Source organism: Dasypus novemcinctus, chromosome 2 (assembly GCF_030445035.2).
Source record: "Dasypus novemcinctus isolate mDasNov1 chromosome 2, mDasNov1.1.hap2, whole genome shotgun sequence".
Classification (NCBI taxonomy): Eukaryota; Metazoa; Chordata; class Mammalia; order Cingulata; family Dasypodidae; genus Dasypus; species Dasypus novemcinctus.
In genome coordinates, this window is record NC_080674.1 from 99613444 (window position 1) to 99634349 (window position 20906).

Here is a 20906-nt window from a genome sequence, read left to right on the forward strand (position 1 = left end):
AGGAAATATAAAACCAAAGTCAATTTTAAATACTCTGTTGGAGAGTACCTCAAACTTTAATGCCATGAAATCAATGGGAACTGTTCTTCCAGAGTTAGAATAACATGCTTCGAGTATGTAAAACCTGACTATAGGACATCTAGGCTCCCTAGTAAGGAAATGGCCATCTCACCCCTTTATTTTTCTGTTTGCTTAAATTACTGTAGTGATTTTGGTCATGATCACAAAGCTTTTTTCCCCCCCAGATATGCCATTTTCCCATTTCTTAATATAATTGATGCTGTCGATCAATATTTCCTGAATGGACAATCATATCCTCCATTTCCAAGTTGCTTTGTTTTTATGAATAAATTCCTGCATTGTAGTCTGTTCATTGGAAATACTGGATAAACTGATAGTAAGTAGAACTCTTTAAGATGAAATGCATTTAAATCATCCCTGTTAAGAACGATGCTCGCCTGTCCCTAATTGAGGAAAGGGAAGTCAGTATTCCTAAAAATGAGGGAGTAGGGGGACGTGCAAGAATTTAAGTCTGTCAACCTCCATAAAGCATGACAAATCTTTCCGTATAATCTGGCCTCTCTCTCTTCAACTGTCTAAAGCATAACACTCCAGAGAGGGGTGCCCAGAGACCCAAAGTGACAACGTCACTGCAGAGTAACAGGTTTTTCTGTCGTGTATGATCACGAACCAGCAGCAACGGCACGCTGACAATCTCTCTTGCTGAGCGATCTCCTTTCAGGGCGGGCTAGTTAAATTTCACTCCGTCCCAAACCAGGAAGTGCTGTTTAAGATGAGCGAAAGACAGAAGCAATCCAGCCTCAGAAACCAGACCCACCAGACTCCAGGAAGGCAAAAGGGTGAATTTAGATTGGGGGCTGTTCTGTGGTTTGGATTGGAACCTACGAACTTCTGCCCGAGAGACATTATTAAACTCTTCGAAATTGCCAAAACAATGTGAAGTGACATAAAATATACGCAGGCGCACGCGCGCACACACAAATTTGTTTTTGTTATCCACTTCCTTATCTAGACAGTCCAGGCGTAGGCCAGATTTGAGTTGGTAAGTTTTCTCTCAGCTATAGCCGGGGAGATTGCAGAAAAGGCGTCTAATTCTCGAGATTTTTGGGATAGAAGGGCTGGGGCGGAGACCGGCCACGCCCGGATCCCGCTCTCTCATTGCACAACTGCACAAGCCTGGCACGACGAAGGCGGAACCCCACGACCCCTTCCCTCTCTGACTCAGGGGGACGGAGCAGTCCCGGGGCGTGGGGAGGGTCACTGGGGAAAGAGCGGGGGCAGAGCGTGTTAAGTTTCGGAACCCGAGCGCCTGACCGCTCCAGTGGGGGCCGCAGGCGCCCGCGGGCAGGAAGGGGAGGGCCCTGCCCCCGCGCGGGCTCGCGGCAGGGTCGGAAAAGCTGCCTCACGGGCGCGTTCGCGGGCCGCTGGCTCCGCTCCGTCCCGCCCGCGCTCCCCGCCCGAGCCTCCCCGACAGTTTCCGCTGCGCCCTCCCGGAGGCAGCGCCCGCCGCGGCGTCCCCATGTCCCAGCCCGGCCAGAAGCCCGCCGCCTCCCCGCGGCCCCGGCGGGCCGCGGCGGCTCGCCGCACCCAGGAGGTGAGTGGCGCTCCTGCCGGGGCTGCGGAGCTAACTGGGCGCTGGAGGGGACCCTGGTCCGGGATCCGCGGGCCTCCTCCTCTGGGCGGTGCCGGGCCTGCGTGGCCGAGAGCCCCGTGCGCCAGGGGAAGGGCTCGGAGCTCACCGCCCGCTGCCGGACAGGTGGCCAAAGGTGGCAGGAGTTTCCTGGACCTAGTCCAAGTGTCATGGGTGTGGCACGGGCCAAGAAGCGGGGCCAGGAGCAGGAAAAGTTGGCTGTTGAGACATGGGTAATAAGAGGACGGTGATAAAAGGGCAATAAACTTAATTTGGGACCCCTAGAGTGGGTGGAGTCATTTAACTGGACGGGGGGGAATCCTCTCTTCCGCGAAAAGTCTGGCTGCAGGGCGTGGCTGCTGGAGAAGTAACACTGCCCGAGAACCTGCCCCGAGCCAAATTGGGTGGGGTGGGGCGGGCCTGCCCGGGGCGGGCTCTGCGTCGGGCCCGCCCCCGGTGCCCGCCCGCTTGGCAGCTGCGGGGCGCGCAGAGCTCCCTGCCGGACAGGTTAGGTACCCGCCGAGAGTGAGCTCCGCGCCAGCAGCACCGCATTCCGCGCCCTCGCCGGGTCCGTCGCCGCGATTCTCGAGAGTGAACCACTTGTTGCCATGGCATTCGCAAGCTGGTGGTACAAAACGGTAAAAGGGAGCGGTCAAGTCTGGACAGGATTGGGAAGGGAGTGTGTTGTTTTGTCCTTCTGGGCGTGAGAATGAGGTATTGTCCGGGGCTTGACTGGGAAAGGGTGGGGACCAGTGCGACCTCCTCGCAGACCTTTCAGGTTAGCCTACCCAAAGGCTGGAGACTCACCCTTCTCAGGTATGTGAGTGCGAGCACGTCCCGACGTGCAAGTCTGAGCCAGCAGATGCGCCAAGCTCAGCTCCTGCTCACAAATTGAATGGAACAGGAATTGGAGCTGGAGGAATTCATGGACTCCTAGACAGAGTAGCACGCAGCTCGCAAGAACTCAAATTAGGACTTGTTTTACCCCGAGTTCAATTCAGTACGTTGGAGGAAGATTGTTGGGCGTGCATTCTCCAGTTCAGAGGAGAGGCAGACTTCATGTGGAGAGAGGAGAAAACCTGGGGCCCCAAGGGCTAAAGGCAGATGAGATCAGGATTTGTTGGGGGGAGGTGAGGGGGGGGGGGGAGATACTCTGCGCTTTGTTACTTTGGATGAGGGACAAAGATGTACCATTTGCTTAGTGCATTGAATGTCTGTCCTACCAATACCAATTAAGAGTCAAGCTGGCACTTGTCGTGTTTTGGAACCAGGAAGCATGATTTAACATTGGATTACCAAATCTATACACCAAAGTTTTGTTGACAGAATTTTAAAAAATTAAATAGGTACATATCTCTTTAAGCGATATGCTATTAGGAAGAGCAAGGGCTTTGTAACTAGACATTCTTTGGAGCTAGAAAATCCTCTGTTAGAATCAGGAAACTTCCACCTACCAGTCGATGGCCACTGTGGCCTATGCGGCCGGCACTGGTATGGCTTCCAAGCACATAGTGGAGAACGAGACAGATTTTGTTCTGGAAGAGCAACCTTTTGAATCTCTTTCCATATCTGTAAAATGGAGTTGATAATACAGTCCATAAGGCTTGGTGAGGACTATTTAGATTCCTGAACCAAAGTAAGTGCCAGGTGCATATACCTTTAAAGATTAGTAATTCCGATGATGGGAGAGAGTGTTGCTGTGGGGGGAGTGGGGGGCGGCGGCGGTGGGGTTGAATGGGACCTCATATATTTTTTTTAATGTAATTTAAAAAAATAATAATAAATAAATATTTTAAAAAAAGATTAGTAATTCCCATTTCCCTTGAGATATTTTTCCATGAGTTTTTTCCATTTCGTTTTCTAAATATTTTTAATGTAACATCTTATTGATGTGCTTAGAGCAAAAGATTGCTTTGAATAACTTATTTTTGTCCTAAGGTTCTTATCAAAATGCACCATGTGAATTATCTGCAAATATGGATTGCGGTGGTTCAGAGTTGACATCCTACATCTTACAAATTCTTGATTCTCTTAAGGAAATTATGCTGGGTTATTTAGATGAAAATAGCTTAAACCTATGTTTTAAGGTTACACATTGACATTTTTGGTAAAACATCTGTCTTAGAATCCAATTTTGGAACTATTATGAAAACTTTTTCCTAGTAGGAACCTCCTAGAATCAACAACATGCCTGTAATCAAACTTGGCAGCTCTGACTTTGCCCAAACCAGTGCTGTCCAACAGAAATAGAGTGTGAGCCACAAATGTAATTTAAATTTTTCTAGTAGCTATATTAACAAAAGCACAGAGAAACAAGTAAAATATGGTAATAATATATTTTATTTAATCTATTATATACCAAACATTATTTCAGGAAGTGATCAATGTAGAAACTGTTGAGATATTTTACATTCTTTTTATATTAATTTTTCAAATTCCAGTGTGTATTTTACATTTAGGGCACTCTAAATTCGGACTTGATAGATTCCAAGTGCTCATAGCCACAAGTAGCAGTGGCTATGGTATTAGACAATACAGCTCTGGATCATGGGTTCTTAAACTTTTGGGGGGAAGTTGATGACAGACCATTCTGAGAATAAAATGAAAGTTATGGACCATCTTCCCACAACAAAATACAAACACACACACACACACACGCAATTTCTCACATAGCTTTAGGAGTTCAGAAATCCCCCCAGAAGCCCATCCATAAATCCACTAAAAGTCCATGAAGCTGAATTATAATAAATTTATGTATATATAGCAAAATATGAATAAATCCTATAATGAAACATCTTTAATGGAATCTTTTAAATACTGTAAAAGACTGTGAATGACCTAACTTGAAAAAAATTCAGGAAGCATAAACTAAAATGATTTTAAACTGCATCTAAAATATGTTTGCTTAAGGAAGTGCCACCTATAAGCTAGTCAGTGAAACATTACAGTGTGTATTTCCACATTGAATACCATCAATACTATTGACCTTATCTTCTGAAGAACTATGCGGTCACAGTAAAAAAAAAAAAAAACTTTAAAAATCTAGATTTAGAGAACATCTGATGTATATCTTAATGGTGAAGCATGAAAGAGTATAAAATTTGGTTTAAACCCATGATCACATTTCCAAGTCATAAGTTGATTTGATTAAACCAAGTTAATTAAAGGTGTTTCCTAGTCTAATTAACCTGTGGGCCCAGTGGCAGCATGATGATCAAGGTGCCCTGTCATTTGGGAGGCCCAGCCATTGCGGTCAGCCTGGGAAGAATGTCACAGCCTTCCACGGCAGACAAGGCCCCTTGGCTGCAGTGAATTTTAGGAGTAAGGGATGCAAAATTATAGGTTCTGCAAAAAGGGTGCAGACTTACGGTGGTGGGAGTGGGAAGGTCAGAACACACTTTTCCTCTTTTAGTTGGCAGTTAACTGAGTTAGTTTACTCCCCTTGGCAGATGAGCTTTTTAAATCAAGAGTAACATCTGATGATATTGTTTTTAATCAACTTTCCCAGAAAGCTACTTATATTCCACAAGTGCTTTTTTAAAGAGTGATGTAGCCCACCAGGGATGGAAATAGTGGGTGGTCGTGTGTGATTCCAAGGTGGATGGGTTGGTCATTAGTTCTGAGAAGGTGGTCTCAGTGGAACACATGGAAGCTCTAAGCAGACCATCATGGTATTTTTTATTCCTTTGAGGTGTGTTTAAGATGGAGAACCTGTTCATATGATACTGAAGTTCTGGCTTTCAAATTGTCTTATTTTCTTTTCATGAAAACTTTGCTGAAAAGTTTTACGGTTACCACTAAAATTTTTTAAATAAAAAAGTATATCAAGGAGGGGTCTTCCAGTTAAGAAAATGCGAACACAACTCCATCAACAAACACTGTTTATGTCGGTTGTCTCCTCAGATTGGCAAATCAGTTAAGCCAGGAGACAAAAGGGTTTATAGTTAAAGTTTCCTAAAAGTGTGTAGAATTCATTTTGAGTATAGACATTTCTTGGGGTTGTTAGTAAACAAGGAGAACCCTTAGAACGTAGAGTGAATTGGTAAAGGCCAACAATGGTTATGGTCTGCCTGCTATGCGTCCAGTTCTGTGCAGAGTGATGTAGGCATAAAAATTACGTGGAAGGTCCATGCCTGGTCTCCTCTTACGGTTTTCATAGAAAAACCACTACTACAATAGCAAGAAAGTAACCATTTAAATGTGGTAACATCTCCTTGACTTAGGGAAAACTCAAAAAAAGCCTTACTGCAGAAGGATCCCAGGAGCTAACCTGTAGGAATTAGGCACTGACACCTATCTCTGAAAGCTGGACTTAAAAAAGGGCGTGAACCTTTATTGCACTGCTTTGGGATGTTCCCCACAATCTTAAAACGTGAGTAAAAGAAAGCATAATAAATTAAATAATAAAATAAAGCATAATAAATAAATAAATAAAGGGTTCAGTGAAACATGGGGATTTAAAAATTATACCTATGTAGTTAATATGTGCCCTGTTTTATCTGAGAATCCCAAAGTTTATGGCTATAAATTTACAATTTGATAGCAAATGTTTTTAGAGGGACAGAAAGGTACCATGTATTTTTCTTACATTTCTTAATAATCATTCTCCCACAGTCCGTAGTAGGCATTCACTGAATTTTTTTTAATAAATAAACCTGCATCTCATATTAGCCTTCTCCATGTGTTTAAGGTTTTTATTATTGAAGTGGAGTAAAATGGCTAGGGTGTTCACTTCAGATGACATAGGGAGACACATATTCTTGAGATAAAGGGGATTTTAAAAACTTTGAAACTTTTCATTGGGGAAATTCCATGTGCAAAGAAGAGAGCATAGTATAATGAACAACCTGTGTACTGATCGCCTGGCTTCAGTGATTATCAACATTTTGCCAGTTTTGTTTTTCTATCCAATTCTCACTTCCACCAAGACACCCAGACATATCTTTCCAAATTATTTTAAAGCATGGGAATTATAAATTTTAATGTCATCTCTATGACCGACTTGTAGATTGTTTGGAAAATGAATTCTGTATCTCCTGTGTATTTTATTTTCTCAGCTATAAAATTATATGTAAGACTAATATATATAGCTATGAGATAGAGTACTAAAAAAAAACTTATCAGATGGACCTAGTTCCTTTGTACTATAAGGAAAATTTAAAAAACTAAATTATTCTGCTGTAATGGTTGCAGCCTTAGAAAATGAAACCTTCAAACCTTTGTTTTCTTCTTATATATGTATTACTATATCATAATTTCCAGTCAGATCAATGCTAGAGAAGAAGAGAGTGAAATAACTTTTTTGTTCTTGTAATGAACTAGGCAGTGGGCCAGACTCCTCATTAATAGCAGCACATTTCAGAAATATGCTAGCCATTAGATCTATGTTACAAGGAGAAACTAGAAAGGTTAAATTATTTGCACAAGATCACAAAAGTGCCCAAACCTATGCTCTTTCTGCCTTATCAGACTGTCAGTCAGGGTCAGTCATGAGATAGAAACACCGGAAATATTTAAAAAGAAGAAATGTAGTGCAGGGAGTTAGAACAGGTGACAGAGGAGCCTGGAAGCCAAAAGAGGAGGGGGAAGCAATGCAGAGATTAGAACTTGCAGGCACCTGCTCTCAGTCCTAGCCTGGAGGGACAGAGGGAAGAGCCGTGGTATACCAGAGTCACCCTGTGGAAACTGGAACCACAGCTGGCCTGTCCTGCAGGAGACTGTGCTGGAGAGGCCCCCAGAGGCAGACGGGGAGGCACCCAATCTTACCCCCATCTCCATTCTTCTCTAGTGCCTTCCTTTGGCCAAAGCCAGCCTGTGGCCATCCATCAAAAGAACCTGAGAAATGCAGCTGGCAAATTTTCCCTGCAATGTGACTGTGACTGGGAACAGAGCAGGGGACAGGCAAGGAATCCACCTGAGAGCAGACAGGCCTGGGAACTGCTCACAGGGAGACTGCTTGGAAGTCTTTCTACTTGAAATCAGGATCCTGTTTTAGCAAGTAGAATGCATACAGGAATGGATTTTAAGGAATTTCACAGGAAATCTCAATTTGGACATTGTCTCTTAATCTTACTAGCTGTTTTCTGAGCCTGTTTCTCTTATCTAGTTTATTGACTTGAGAAGAGCAAAAGTGCTTCTTGGGAAGCATTTTGGGGTTTGTGGAAATGCAGTCATTCAGCCAAGTATTATTTGCCATGCTTCTTCCACACGACTGAAAAAGAATATAATTGACTGTCTGGGTGGGAAGGCAAGATATACATTTATGAAGCAATAAATAAGCAAGAGAATATATACTAAAGGACTAATTTGCTTTACTAGAAAATAGACACTCATGTGCAGATATGAAGCTATGATATGCCATTATTAGAGCAAGACTTGGAATTAGTCAGAAAACACGGATGTAAACATTGGCACTGGGCCCCTTTATTGCACAAGCAGACTTTACCCAGAAGGGGCCAGAGCTACACCAGCCTGCCTGACCTGGAGAAGATCCCCATGGGTGCCATCTCAGAAGGTGGTTTCAAGAGCGTGAACTTGCACTTCCTGTGATGGTGTCCTCAAATCCCACTGCAAAACCAGTGGTTCCCAACTCTGGCTACACGTTAGAATCAGCAGGGGAATTTATATATATAATATATATATTATATATAATTTATATATATAAAATTTTAAATATATATATACACATCCACGTGTCCATATACCCATGCCCAGGCCCTGTCCTAGGCAACCTAAATCTAAATCCCAAGGTTGAGGTCCTGGCGTGTGTGTTTATGAAAGCACCCAGTGATTGGGACCCACAGTTCCAGGTGCCAGAAGTGTTTTTCTGATGCTTTGGAGGCTTCCTGAAACAAACATCTCTCAGCATATGTGACAGTGGTGTGAGAAAAGTGAGTTCCCCGCATTAGGAAAGTATAGAGGGCACCAAGATAACGTTTTATTGCTTCATGATTTTGCTACAGCAGTCCTTGGACATGCAAGTATTGATCTGTTATGGCCTTGTTGGGAAAGAAAAAAATTTTTAAACAGCTTTTTTGAGATATAATTCTCATACCATAAAATTCACACATTTAAAATATACAATTTGATGTTTTTTAGTATATATACAATCTAATTTTAAAACATTTTTGTCCCTCTAAAAGAAGCCCCTTAAGTTTTTTCTTCTTTCTTTTTAAAATAAAGCAAGGGGCATTGCAGAAACACACTAGCATTTGGAAAGGCTTTCATTGATGGACTTGGACTTGCAAAAGCTCAATTTTTCTGCCTTGTTTCTTTTTTCACACATAGAAGTTTGCCTGATTTTGTCTCATTTTGTATGACATATGCCTTTGTCTGTGTATGCTCCTAAGCCGAAGCCTAGCAATCTCTTACGTTTTGAGCTGCATGAGCAGTCAGCCTCTTAGACTTATTGCTCCTACTTTTTGAGCAGTTGCTCCCGGCAGGTTTATGAGTGTGCTGTGGCAGAAGGTTTTAAGCATGTATGCAGCATCTTAGGACTAGGACATAGAGGACAGCTGTACTTGTCAGATATGTGTTAATGCTCAGGGGTAAAAACAGTTTGGAAAATTTTTGCTTTTTGAGGGAAGACAGGAAAGAAAGCCGTACATCTTATTTTCCCCCTGCCTCTGAACTCCTAGGCACATAGTTCCATTGTACCTCATCTTTGCACCCTTGTAAAGCTGTTTCCTGTGTCCTGTGGCTTTGTCCCTCCCAGTGAAATTCTTTACTGCTTTAGGACCAGGATCCTATTCTTTCTGGCTTCAGTCTCCTTCCAGCTGCTAGTATAGAATGGATTACGTTTAATGGATGAAGTAAGACAAACTATGTTTAGATTAGAAAGTATTTGTGTTTTGGGTTGTTGGTTTTCCCCGTTTTAGAGCACTGGTCTGAGACTTCCTTGATGAGATCACAAAATCCCAGCTAGCTTTTTTTTTTGTCTTTATTTTTTTAATGTTACATTAAAAAAATATGAGGTCCCCATATACCCCCCACCCCTCTCACCCCACGTCTTCCCCCATAACAACAACCTCCTCTGTCATCATGAGGCATTCATTGCACCTCTGTACCTCATGGTCAATGATCCACACCATAGTCCACACTCTCCCACAGTCCACCCAGTGGGCCATGGGAAGACATACAATGTCTGGTAACTGTCCCTGCAGCACCACCCAGGACAACTCCAACCCCCGAAAATGCCCCCACATCACATATCTTCCTCCCACTCCCTACCCCCAGCAGCCACCATGGCCACTTTCTCCACACCAATGCCACATTTTCTGCAATTACTAATCACAATAGTTCATGAATAGAATATCAGTAAGTCCACTCTAATCCATACTCTATTCCTCCATCCTGTGGACCTTGGAATGGTTGTGTCCACTCCACATCTATATCAAGAGGGGGCTTAGATTCCACATGGATGCTGGATGCAATTCTCCTGCCTTCAGTTGTAGGCACTCTTGGCTCCCTGGTGTGGTGGTTGACCTTCTTCACCTCCATGTTAGCTGAGTGGGGTAAGTCCAATAAACCAGAGTGTAGGAGTTGCAAGTCTGTTGAGGCTCAGGGCCTGGCTAGCACATGGTCAGTCCAGAGATTTAGGTCCCCTGGGTATACACTAAACCCCAGCACCAACTACAGTTTCGGTAAAAGTAACAGGAGAGACTAGTGGGCAAAGATAACATCTGAGTCCAGCTCCATCACACCCAGCTAGCTTTTAACAAGATTCAGTGTAGCCCCCAGACTGTTATCCTGAGAGTGTGACTGGGAGGACCTCACCTTTCAGATCCTCACTTTCTTTAACCGTAAATGAGGTAACAGTGGGCACCTCATAGGAATGCTGTGGGGAGTACGTGAGATCACACATGCAGTGCCTGGCCCTGGGCCTAGCACAGCATAGATGCTGAAGATGCAGATTTCTTTTCCCTCATAGAGGGAAGTGCTGCACAGGATTTATCAGTTCTGTGTTTCAGTTCTCACTTCTGAGCTATCTCCTTCTCATACTTCTCTTACCTCTTCAAGCCTTATCAGTTTTCCAGTGGTAGTAGTAAACAAAGTTTTTCTTTCTTTCTTCTGGGAAGACTTGTTGCAGGTTCCTAGGCTGGATCAAATTTGACATATATAATTTCCAAGTATTTCATTCCACTCATTCATATGGAAAGTGCTCAATTGTAACTGTGAATTAAAAAATCAAGCACGTTGAATCTCTCACAGCAAAAGGATTCAACTGATTTTACATCATCAATAGACTACTGAATATTATTATATAAGACCCCAAGAAAGAGCCAGGGAAATGGTTCATTTACAAAGTAGCTATTTACTGGATGTTGAATAGCTGTAAGGCATTCTTGTTAAATCTTTTAGGGTGGAAATGGTACTGGGACTATATGGGAAAATGGCCTCAATTTCAGGAGCTCTAAGGTAAAACTTTTAGGGCTGTAATTTCATGATACCTACTATTTACTTTCAAATACAGATACACACACACATAAATAGATAAGTAAAGGAAATACGGCAACAATGTTAATAATTGTAGAACCTAAATGGTGGGAATATGAGTATTCGTTGTACTATTCCTTCAACTTTTCTGTATGTTTGAAAGTTTTCATAATAAAAATCTGGGTTAGAAAAACAAAGAAAATGGAAAAATAAAGCCCTTGAACTTCTCATAAAAATGTTGTCATTTGGTTATAAATGGTTTTTATTTTAAGTGTATTGCCAAAGAGCTATTTAGAACAAATATTTCTCTTGAAATCACAAAATACCCAGTTCTTACAATACACAATTTTTAAGTTGTCATTATAACTCAACATTTTAAAAAAACACTTTCATTACATATATTCTTCCCAAACTACTATTTGGAACTGACATAACTTTGAAGGATTTTAAGAATTTTAATAGAAGCAAGTAGTTGGTGGTGTTGGTTAATCTGGAGGACCACAATAGAATCCCTTTTGAAGCACCATCAAAGAAGCAACTTTTTAAAATATTTAAAGAAAAGCACCTATATTCCCTATATTTTAAGAATGAAAAGACTGTGCATTTTCTGTGAGGTAATGCATCACAAGATGTATTTACTACACAAGGAGGAAGCAGAGTTGAACCATGTGGAGCATGGGCACTTAAACCAGACAAAAGCTTATTTCCTTGTTAGGTTTCCCACTTGTAAAATGGGAATGATAATATCCCTTCAGACGTCAGTGAGGCACTAAAACAATAAGGGCACATTAAAACTGGATGTTGTTGTTATTACTTGTCTCTCTCTAATCTCAAAATCAAAAAAGTTATTGGAGATAGTAAATCAATGTGTTAACATGGTTCTGAAATTACTACCTGTTCTAGAAAGGAGACAGATTTGGCAAATGTCTTTGTAGAACTGTCCCTCTCAAATACTATCTCCACATGTTGAGTGATTATTTTAGAGATGAACAATGTTTTCTCCCAGTCTGGCCTTTAAGAATCTTTTGCTCACAATAACTATTACAATTATTCTAGTAGTTCAATTATTATCTATTTATGTTTTAAAGTGGTTCTTTTTGTTTTTCTCAAAGAGTCATTAATCACTCAATACTGATCTCCCTCAATTATGGACAAGTAAATTCTTGACTAAACATCTAGATAAAATAATATCTTAAATCCTATAGGAAGTTTCCTTCATCAAGCTGTTACCGTCTGGCTGCTTTTCTGTGTATTCTACTCACTAATCCATGACAGTGATTCTTGTTGGAAAGAATTGTCCATTCTTGAAAGTGATTTCTTGCCAATTTTTCATACAAAGAACTGGTAAGGAAAGGTGTCAGCCATGTGTCTGGTATTACTTGGCCATTTTTTTTTTTTTACTATCATATCTGTTGCTATGATTAAAGTGAACATTGTCTTACTCCATTTAGCATGGTATAGTGGCAAACAACAGATTTTAAGTCAGAAAACATGGTTGCAACCTTTTCTGATTTACTACTTACGTGTCCTTGTGCAAAACACTGACTCTTATTCTTAGTTTTTCCATCTTCTTTTTTTGTGTCAGATAATAACATAAATGAATGTGCCTTGCAAATAATAAAGAATAATATAAATTATTATTATTACTATTCACTCTTCTTAAATCAAATAATTTCATTGACCTGCATATCTGCTCTAGGGAACATAATGATATTTCATATTTTGAATTGAACCCAATGGTGGGCTGTTATTTTCTAATATTTAGGCTCCTCTTCCTCACTTTCTTGTATATCCCACAAAATACAAGAAATTCCTTTTAGGAATATAAACATTTGAAAAATATTTTTCAAAAAACTTCAAAGAACCTCATGGCTTATGTTATCTTAACATAAAAGAAATAAGCAGTAAGCTTCTCAAAGCTTTTATATACCACATGAAAATACTTGCATTCATCCCTCACATTCCAGTAAGAAAAATAATTCCATTTCTGAAATGAAATCCTAAAGTCATAATAAATAGAAGTCGCAGGTATGGCTTGCCACGTAAGGGTGTTTCCTTCCACATAGGTAAATACGCCAATGGGAAAGCTCTAGGCTTACAGGAGCCATCGGAAGTGATGAGTGATTTGGAAGGCTGTGCTCCTCCCTTGAATCTGTGCTGAAGTGAGGCTGAAGTATGGCTTCAGGCTCAACATGGTCTTTTGAGATCTCATCTCCATGATGAGCCAGATGTCTTTGAAGATGGCAATATGGGCTCAAAAATTCTATGAGACACTCTGTAGGAGATGCCACCTTGACATCATCATAAGAGCTACATCTGGTTAATTGCAGACTGACTTTCTGGATTCCAAATTAATGTCTATAACTGCCCTTGGTGTTTGAAAGCCACCCACGTTGTTGTAGAATTACCAAGATTCTCAGGAGGAAGATTAAAGGGGTCTCTGTTTAAAGTCTATACATTTAGCCTCTGAGGATTAAAGTCACTATTATGTTATCTTGTATCACCTTCCTTTACTAAACTTTTATTTTTATTTTTTACGTTTTTATAGTATGGCAGTCAAAAAACCAGTGGGTTGCCTTCCAAACCTGAAGAAAAGAAAGGATCAGATGAGGTAATTTCCACAATACTGGTTTTTCATTTTCTCTTGCTTTTAAATTGTGAATTTTGTACTGAAACATTAAATAATGAGATAACAAAGAGCTCCTATTAGAATATTGGCAAATTTAGTTTTAATTGAGGTTGATTCAGATCATCAGTGGAGCCTTTAGAAAGAGTTTTCTATTTAGAAATAGAACTCTGCTATTTAGGATGTATCCTGCATAGGAATTAGTGGGTTTTAATTGCTTTCTTGGTGAAGATGGAAGATTTAGAAGGGAAAAGGAAAAGCAAATGCCATCATGGAAAAGGAAATCTTTTTTCATGAAAGTGCACTGTGAAAGGAGAACAGTAATGGCCTAGATTAACCAGTCATTCAGGTTCATAAACAAAAGGATGAGAGAATGAACTATTTTTTATGTGGAAACACTAGTAAAATCAAATCTCCCCACTTTGAGATGGGTTTTCTTTGAGCCTGTGAATTTCTGCTTTGACTGAATGATGCATCATTCTGTACTCCGTCAGCACTGGCCTACTTCTCCTTGGAAAGGTCATGGGAAAATGCTATCCTTTCAAAGGTGTGCTGGACCCGCCTCCCTTTAGCTGCTTTTTACATTTGAAATCTCAATGGATATATTCGTCTTTATTCAACAGAAATTGTGCTATATCAAACTTGTAAACTTCATATAGCCAGGTCCTGAATCATATGTAGAAATTTAGAAAGTGTAAAGTGATCATTTTATTTTTCTCTAAATCATCAATATTCAACAAACACTTTCAGAAATTTAGTTCCTCTTCCTGCTGATTTTCTGCATTTTCAAGATATTCAAAATGCAATATAACAGTTCTGCCTAGAGCGTGCTATATGTATTCTACACCTGGGGTTACTCCTAGATTTTATACCATACTTTTTACTGCCAATTCCCATGAAAATATAATTTAGATTATTTCTTACCAAGGAAACGTGCAGTAAAATATTTGTAGTTACTGAAGGCAAATGTTTCTTTAAAAATAAAAAGTAAGCAGCAGAGTGGGTATCGCTCAGTGAGTGTAGCTCATTGGGTGAGCTCCTGCTTTCCTGCTTCACCCATACAATGTCCTGGGTTCAATCCCCCATACTCCTTAAAAAAAAAAAGTGAGTAAAAGCAAAAATACATTTATTAAGATTTTGTCTTGCTTCTTGGTTAAAATAGTAAGTTTTCATGTGAAAACAAAACCGTGTTATTTTCTTTTTACTAGCATGAACATCTATCTAAACAGTAGCAACCCAACCCTTTTAAATATAGTCCCAGATACATTATCCATCAAACTGATTATTTAGGCAAATGGTAAAACACTCCCTATTTGAACACTCAAGTGTTCCTTTATTCTTCAAAGCAGGAAATAATGTTTTTGCATGTCCATTCTATATTAATTATAATCAAAAGTAACCTGTTTACACCAAAAGGAAGGTTTGTATACAGTCAAGTGGATAGTAGGCCTGTTATTCCGTGATTGTTCTCACCAATCATAACTTACAGGCTTAAATATTATGCCTTCAGTAGACAGGCATTTATTGGCTAAGGCAAGAAACACTAATACAGAGTTTGGTCTTTTTATAATATCTGGGCTATAAATCACCTTGTCTCTGTGTTTGTAAAAGGCTTAGAGAACACTGATAAGGAGCCCTATTACAAATGTGTCCAGGGAAGAACTCAAGATTTCCGTGTCAGTAGAGGCAGAATCTACTTTCAGTTTGAAGCTGAAAGAGTGCACTTCCACCTACAGAGAAGGAAGAAGAGATTTTTCATCTCTTTATCAGCAATTCAATCAATTTTGACATTGCTTCCTAACATTGCTGGGAAATTCAGATTTACAACTCCTGCCCTTGTGCCAGAGCCTAAACGTTTTGGTCTGTTTCACCCAGTCCACCCAGAAGAAGCAAAGAGGGGCAGAGGCTTCACCTGTTCCCATAGCTTAAATCAGAATAGAGATTTAATGTAGTCTGAGATTGTAGATTGTTTATTTTCTCACCAAATTCTGCCCATATCTGTTTGCTAAGATAAATGGCATGAGAGGGGGTGAGTTGGTGGTCAAAGTGTGTTTCTAAAATTGTCTGCTCCCAAAGGGTCTGTAGTCCTCTATTGCATGTAAACCCTGAACTGTTACGTTGAGTTATTGTGGACCTGAAGACAACTCAAGGAGACCCCCTACATCAGCTGCTATTTTAGTCTTCGTGTTCATGATTAAAGCCATGCGCAGTGTGGATTTGTCGTCTGCCTTATCTTTGATCCATAACTAATTTACCTTGCCTACAATCCAATTCCCAACCTCTTGCCTTCTCAAAATTACCAGAGAAAATCTTCCAGAAACTGATTCCTTTACAGATATTTTCTTACCAGCTTCTTTGTTGAACAAGAAAGAAGTAAGATTAAGAAATTTCGTTTGGGTTCTAGTAATCCATTTTCAACCTAGCATTTACCTCCAAAGGTTAAATAATTTATTGGTCCCACACATATGCAAATATACTTGTTAGATCTCAAAGGACATACTAAAGTCCTTGGGGCAAGTTCAGCTTGAAAATTTGCTTTCTGTGCTTAGGAGGTACTGCATAGTATTTTTACTTCTCCCTGTTACTCTATTCCATTTCTATGGAGGTTTAAGATAAAGGGCACAGAGGAGGAATTCAGCAGGATATAAACAAGAGAAAGAACAATTGGGGTTCTGTAAGGACCACCTTTATATTGTCATATGAAAAAATATTTGGAGACGCATGTAGCTATGTGGGTGTCAGAGCTGTTTCTCCCCTACTAGCATGACTAGTTCTTACTTTTTAGGAATGTCTCCTATATAGCCACTATGTGATCCTACAGGAGGTTTTTTTAATTGATTTTTTTATTATTATTAGAGAAGCTGTAGGTTTATAGAACAATCATGCAGAAATTACAGAATTCCCATATATTTACCCCCACCATTATTAACACCTTGCATTAGTGTGGTACATTTGTTACAATTGGTGAAAATATTATTATGATTGTGTTATTAATTATAGTCCATGGTTTATATTACAGTTCCCTATTTAAAAAATTTTTTATTCTAGTAAATGTATATTTAACCTAAAATTTCCCCTTTAACCTCATTGAAATATGTAACTCAGTGCTGTTAGTTACATTCACAATGTTGTACTACCATCACCACCATCTACTACCAACACTTTTTCTATCACCCCATATAGAGACTCTCTACGATTTAAGCATTATGCAGGAATTGTAATAGAGTCATGAAATGAAAATATTACATGTCATGTTGCACTTGCAATACAGATTCTTGAGGATAGAATAGGGTGTCTTTGAGAATTTAATTATTTCTTTGTTTATACTAATCATTATGAATTCATCCATTCCTTCTCAGATGTGGAGGAATTATAGGACCAAAAGTTGTTGCATGGACTAACAAGCCAAAGATAAAGTGAGGAGAGAGCAGGAAAAGGAAAAATGAAAGCTTTTAGCATCAGTTTATTTAAATACAGTAGAACAAAGAAGCCTTTCCAAACCTGTAATCAAATCATTTTAAAGTATTTGATGACACATTTAGCCACATTGGCTCCCACATAGTATGAGCATTTTAACAATGTGATTCAGTGACGCTCTGAAGAATGGAATTTAAAGCATAAGATGGGCATGATCTCAGAGAGCCAGTTTGGAAACTTAAAATTTAATAATGGATATATATTTATAGGTGAAGAACAGGAGGTATAGATAGGAGGGAATAGAAACTGCCTTAGCAGAAAGATACTTGGTGCATTTTCTTTAGTAGTAGCATTGGTGACATTCTTTCCTTAGGCTTCTACCTACCTTATAAAATGCATACATTATAAAAGACTCAAATGTTTTCAGATTTCTTTCTCATGTATTTTTTCTTGTTATGAAGTTAGTCTTCTTTTTATCAGAAAAGCAATATATACTTGTGAAAAGAAAAAAACATTACCCAGGGTCCCACTACTTAGTTTTGTTGTTGTTGTTTTTTAGGGGTCGAATGTTGTACATGCAAGGCAGGCACTCAACCATTAAATTACACCTGCTCCCCCACCACTTAGTTTTTTTTTAAAGATTTATTTTGTTCATTTATTCTTCTCTCACCCTCCACCCCCGTTGTATTGCACTTGCTGTCTGCTCTCTATGTTCATTGTGTGCTCATCTTCTTCTTAGGAGGACTAGGAACCAAACCTGGGACCTCCCGTGTGGGAAGGACGCGCCCAATGGCTTGAGCCACCTCCTCTCCTGCTTGTTGTGTTTCTCAATGTGTTCCCTTGTTGTGTCTCTTTGTTGGGTCATCTTGTTGCATCAACTTGCCACGCCAGCCCATAATTCAGCTTGCTCTCTTGTGGGTCTTCTTTAGGAGGCCCCGGGAACCAAACTCAGGATGCCCCAAGTGGTAGGTGGGTGCCCAACTGCTTGAGCCACATCCACTTCCCCCACCACTTAGTTTTAACTACTGCTACAAAATTTGGCATGCATTCTTACATTACTGCAATAACTTGTCTATTCATAATTATTATCTAAACTGCTTTTAGTAACTTTTTAAGATCATAGGATTAATTTACAGTCATTGAAGAAAATGTAGGACATATAAAAGAACTTAAACAAAAAAATTCATAACCTAGAATCCTAAAGAGATGGCCATTCTTTTACATCTTGGTGTATTTCCCTTTATCTTTTTTTCCTCTGTGTGCATATTTTAATATATTTGGTGAAAGTCTGCAATTTTGCTTTTAAGCATAGATAACAAAGGAACATCATTAACAAGATTAACAAGGCCTAAACTGAACATAACTAATGTGTCCTTATGATAGATATTTTCCAATTTTAAAAAAAGACACATCATTCAATGTAGCTGTTAAATGTGTTGAAAATCATTATTCAAGAACCTTAACATTTAATATAGTATATAATTTAGTCACTATTTTATTTTGTATTTTTTAAGGGTGGGTGGAAGCATATTTTTTGTTCAAGAAATGTTCCAACAAGCAAGTGATTTAGCCATTGTTAGCAAATTCTGGAAGGGTACTGCACTAAATATTGATTTAATATTGATTTAAGTATTATTGGTTATAGCAAGAGGGTCCATATTAATTGTGGAGAGTTGATTGTGGCTTAACAAGTTAATCCCCAAGAAACAAAAAGAAGCAAAGCTGAAGAGGTGCATCAAGGGTAGTCCTGCCTGGCCTAACCAGAGCTCCAGATTCTAGTTGACAACTCAGAATCCAACTGATTTCTGATTTGGGAGGTTGTATTGACTAAGAGAAGTCCTAGAATTCTTCTGAACTGCAGTTTCCTCATTTTCTAGTTCTAAATTTTTATTTATTTCTTCATTGACTTGGATATTTTTTAAGGTAATTTTTTTCAGGGAGGAAGCATGCATGGTTATTTTCTGAGCCTCTGTATATCTGAGCATGTTTTTCTGCTGGCATCACACAAGAAAGCCAATTTATACAAAGTTGTACAACACTTTGGGTAACAGTTCTATTACCTCAAAATTCTATATGTGTTGCTCCATGGATTTCTGATTTTTTGTGCAATAGTGATATCTGGAGCATCCTAATTTTTATTTATTTTTAGGAAGTTTGGCTTTTTCTACCTTAGTGCTTATAAGATTTTTCTTTGTCTTTACAAAGAATTGCTCAGACTGTTCCTATTTATATGTTTCTCTTTTTTAAAAGTTTCTGGAATATCTGTTATTAATTATTTCTTTAATTATTATTCTTTCTTTAGTTTCCCATGCTTTTTCCTTAAACATACAAATAATTCTGAGATTAGACATTCATTAATGTTCTCCCTCACAGTTTTCTTTTTAATCTTTATCTTTGCATTCTAAGAGAGTTTCTAAAGTTCATCTCCTCATTTTTTATTCCTACCTCCTAAGATTTGCTCTTTGAAACTCCCAATACAGGTTTATGTTTTGTTATTTTTGCTGCTGTTGTTATTTCTTAGTGTCCTTCTCTTTCCTGTTTTGTCTCACTCTTATCTTTCCATCTCAGTATGCTCTCAATCTGTCTGTCTCCACTCATGGTTCATGGAGGTAATATATCTGTCTTCCTTCTGAGGATGTAAACTTTTTTTTATAGCTTTTTCTTCTTATAGTAGATCATTTTATGGGATCTGCTGTCTCTCTGTCTTCAGAAGAAGGATGCTCTCTCCCTTTCTCCACAGTGTTTTTTAGAGACCAGGCTTTTTTGTTTCTGTTTACTCAGATTTAAGTAGCGCTCTGTCCACACCCAGAGCTGGTCAGCACTCATGAGCACATCGCCCTTAGCCCTGCTCACTGTCCACTTCCACGCAGGGTGAATCTCCTCAGATCTATGGCTCTGTGGCTGTTGGGCAGTGGGTGTGCACACTCCTTCACCTAAGAGGCTTTCATTCAGTATAGAACACAGCATGTGTGGATGAAGTGCGTGGGAAAACTTCACTCTGCAGCATGGACTGCTGATGGGGGCTCTTTTTATCTCTGCCCCCAAGAACAACACTCTACTTAGGGCGATTCCTCCAGGATGCAGTGTGCCACTGCCCTCTACCCACAGCCGTATCCTCCCACACTCGCCCCCCCTCACTGAACCCACCCCATCAGTGCCTCTTTCTAAATCAAAACAAAGATTACAAATCCTAGAAAAAAGGTAGGTTTCCTCATGAAAGAGACTCCTACTAAAGAGATGGGACTGCCAGTTTTTCTAAATGGATGCATTTCTGAATGAGGAATCTGAGTATTCAGGAGGGACAAAAAGTCTTCCTGTGGGATTTTGGGAGCAGGGGTAGGCTTGCTCTGTTTCAGACCTCATGACATAGAGGTTTACTCCTTGTGCTTTTCAGTACAGTTCCATTGACTTGATTCGTCTGGAGATTCTGCCTTAATTCTGGCAATTGGTCAAATATTTTTGGTGTTTAGTAAAGTTCTGACCTGTTCTATGAAAAGACTAAAGAGTAGGAACTGCTAGCAAGAGCATTTTATGCCGTAAATTCTTGGGATTGTTTCATAATATAGTATCTTTGGTTTCTTGAATGAATTCTCCTCTTTTCTAGTTCTCTTTGGGTAGAACCTGTGAAATGGTTTTTCATTTCAGATTCTGTCTCCTCTTTTCCAGGATTTCTCTGTGTGGTTTCTGGCACATTTGCCTTCTGTGTGTATCTGATGAAATAATTTAGGTCACTGCTTGCCCATCCTATGTATGAAACTTGTTTCATAGGTATTATAG

At 39.7% G+C, this 20906-nt stretch overlaps 1 protein-coding gene across 9 annotated transcripts in view; it reads left to right on the forward strand.

Moving 5' to 3' along the window:
• Positions 1–1020: 1020 nt before the first annotated feature.
• The window catches only part of CAST (calpastatin), a 118673-nt gene continuing 98787 nt past the window's right edge, over positions 1021–20906 (forward strand). Inside the window, exons 1-2 of one of the 9 annotated variants that reach the window (XM_071209142.1) lie at positions 1021–1063; positions 13635–13697. Coding sequence is in view for 7 of the 9 variants with exons in the window: in XM_004455947.5 (XP_004456004.2) it covers positions 1541–1615; positions 13635–13697 (138 nt within the window). In the remaining 2 variants the exon portion in view is untranslated. Of the gene's footprint in view, positions 1064–1239; positions 1616–2166; positions 2290–13634; positions 13698–20906 lie in introns of those variants that run through there. The other 8 variants (XM_071209133.1, XM_004455947.5, XM_058276486.2 and 5 more) reach the window with 8 other exon arrangements.